At 36.4% G+C, this 3,007-nt stretch overlaps 1 protein-coding gene across 3 annotated transcripts in view; it reads right to left on the bottom strand.

Annotated features, from left to right (window-relative positions):
• Positions 1-3,007, bottom strand: part of LOC101342035 (cadherin-like and PC-esterase domain-containing protein 1) — a 211,100-nt gene that overhangs the window by 21,029 nt on the left and 187,064 nt on the right. For 2 of the 3 annotated variants that reach the window (XM_023740910.1, XM_023740912.1), the window contains one exon: positions 2,003-2,540. In XM_023740910.1, coding sequence (XP_023596678.1) covers positions 2,321-2,540 — 220 coding nt within the window. In that variant the 3' untranslated portion in view covers positions 2,003-2,320. Of the gene's footprint in view, positions 1-2,002; positions 2,541-3,007 lie in introns of those variants that run through there. The other variant, XM_023740911.1, reaches the window with a different exon arrangement.

Raw genomic sequence — 3,007 nt, forward strand, 5'->3', positions numbered from 1 at the left:
ACCTGTGCCAATAATTGTGGGTAACATAATTATGTTTCAAAAGACACAGCAAAAAATGCAACAGTACAGCTCTCTCTGGTGGCACCTTGAAAGCAAAAATACATTTTTTCATGCCATATTATAGGAATTTTCTTCTTACTATGTATTTATTCCATATAAAAGCCAAGTTTACTGACCAAATTAATAATGTAGCTATCCATAGAGACTATTAAAAATTAAAATCTAAATTAAAATTAAATCTATGGTGCTTTTTGAGTGAAAAATAACTCATTATTAACCATAAATATTCTGGAAAAATTATTCATCATCTTTTCCTCAAGAAGATTTAGTCTAGGATTAGCTTCTACCTAAAATACTGCATGTTCTTGTGTATGCTATCAAGTTGATTTCAACTGACTCACAGCAACCCTATAGGACAGAGTAGAACTGCCCCACAGGGTTTCCAAGGCTGTAATCTTTACAGGAGCAGACTGCCAGATCTTTTCTCCCGTGGAGAAGCTGGTGGGTTCAAACCATTGACCTTTTAGTTAGCAGCTGAGAGGTCAACCATTATACCTTAAAATATTGCACAGGATAAAGAAAACCAAAAAATTTATATATTCACATACTAATGAATTTGAGAATATTTACTTTGGAAATAATTATGCACACACACAAATAAAAACTAACTCCCTCTAGGATTTTGATCCCTCCATCACACATATTTTTGGCATGGGTCTATTATTTATTTTCCAGTAGGGAATAATGAGTGAGATATAGCAATCCAAATACAGCAAATTGAACAGTGGATAGTTGAGAGGACCATATTTTGAAGTCTTCTCCATAGTCTATCCCAGTGTTTCCTCAACTGGGTTTGACAGAAGAAATATTGATAACTATTCTATTTAAAGAAAGTCAAATAAGTTTAGAAATACTGCACACTGTATTTTCCCTTTTGAAGGTCCACCATTTAAATCAGTATATTAAATGTTCAGAGACATCCTGAAATAAAGAAACCTACTTAACTTAGCTTGACCTGTTGTTCCGTTAACATATTTGACCATGGAGCCCTACTCTTTTTTTTTTTTTTTAGTACACCGATAATATCTTTCAGAATAATGTTTATATCCTGTTTTAGACCAATCTTTAGCCAAATGTGAAATTCCCTTTGATTTAATGGTAGTTTGTCACAAGTTAGAGATATCTGTTTCCTTGAAAAATAAAAATCTCAACTATGGGTACCATCCCAAAGTGGTATTAAGCTCTTAGGAATAGATGAGATAGTAGAAGGAGGGGTGGTAGAGATTACTGGAGCTGAACATTCAACTTCAAAAGAAAACATGACAGCTGAACCCCAATCCAAACTATGGATTTTAGTTACTGTATCAATATTAATTCATCAATTGTAACAAATATACCACACTAACGTGAGATGTTAATAGGAGAAACTGTGCAGGAGGGTGAGAGGTTTATAGGAATTCTCTGTACTTTCTATGTAATTTCTCTGTAAACTTAAAATTTCTCTAAAAAATACAGTATACTAAAAAAGAATTCAACAACAAAAACAAACATGGTATCCATACTACCCACTGAGGCCCATCTGCCATATCTCTCTTTTCCTAGCTTTCTCTACTTCAAAGACCCCAGTACACATAAATCCCTTTGACATGACATACTTGCAATTAAACCTTCTGAACAGATTAGTAGATACAGAGAACTAATTATAACTTCCCTGGAATTCACTGTAGTTACAGTATATCGTGTGAGAAGTGTAGAATGTTGTATATAGAATTCCTAGAAAAGGCACCAAGAGAAGAGAGAGCAAGACAAAGTCTCTGGTAATATTCGCCCTCCTCGGAAATCAACAGAGCAACAAACTGGTATGTGTCGCTGAGAAGAAAAACTACAGTCTTTAGGAATGGTTAAAGTATGAGAAGTGAATGAGAAATATATCTACCCATGAAAATTTAATTTCATTCATCTGGTATTCCTTCTGTAAGATAATTTCATAAAATTTCCTCATGCTCTTTAAAATGAATTCCACTGAATATAGTTTAAAACTTCAAAAGTAGATCCAGGGACAAATCCAAGAAAAACAGCACACTTTAAAGGAGAAATGTGAAGCCAATTTCATAACTAAGTGTGAGTACTCAGACATTTCTTTAAATATTAACCACAATAAACTCACCAAACACAAGTGCAAGGAGTAGCCACAACACCAAAAAGAAAACCTGTTCACAATGAGGCGCTTTAGATGCCTGACTGGGACTCTTGCTCTTTTAAAATGAGACCACAGTTTGGATTTGCAGTTTTCAGTTTGGATTTGCATTTTTCACTTGGCCTAACAGATCGTTCCCAACTCAAGCCAAGTGAAATTGTAAAATTCACTTACCTGTACAAAACCACAAGCTGTGAAGTCCTCAAACAAGGGCAGACTTGGGCGGTCTTCTCTGTAGATGGTGAGCCTGTACATGACCAGAGTTTCACCCTGTGTTGGAGATTCATCCACCACAAACATTGAGATTGTGTTCATCCCTAACCCCAGAGGATAGCTGGCAAAGCTGCAGAGAGAGGAAGATGGAGGAGGAGGGGGAGACAGAGAGAGGGAAGGGAAGGGGGTATTCAGCCAAAACAGACTTATTCCACATGTATTAAATACTATTTGCATAGTAGGAGCCCTGGTGGCACAGTGGTTAAGAGCTCAGCTGCTAACCAAAAGGTTCAGCAGTTCAAATTTACCAGCTGCTTCTTGGAAACCCTGTGGGAGCAGTTCTACTCTGTTCTATAGGGTTGCTATGAGTTGGAATCAACTCGACGGCAATGGGTTTGTTTTTTTAAAGAGGTGGATTATTTGCATAGGAAACAGGCAAAGTCTACAATTTCATAAGAAACCTAAAGCATGAAAAACATTTGTTGTACAGTTTTTTGCTGTGCCAAGAGTCAGCTTACAGCGCAAATCATGTCCTCCATCAACTAAGGGCAGAAAACCAAACCAAACCAGTTGCCATCAAGTCAATTCTGAGTCATG

This window comes from Trichechus manatus, unplaced genomic scaffold, assembly GCF_000243295.1.
Source record: "Trichechus manatus latirostris isolate Lorelei unplaced genomic scaffold, TriManLat1.0 scaffold00167, whole genome shotgun sequence".
Taxonomy (NCBI): Eukaryota; Metazoa; Chordata; class Mammalia; order Sirenia; family Trichechidae; genus Trichechus; species Trichechus manatus.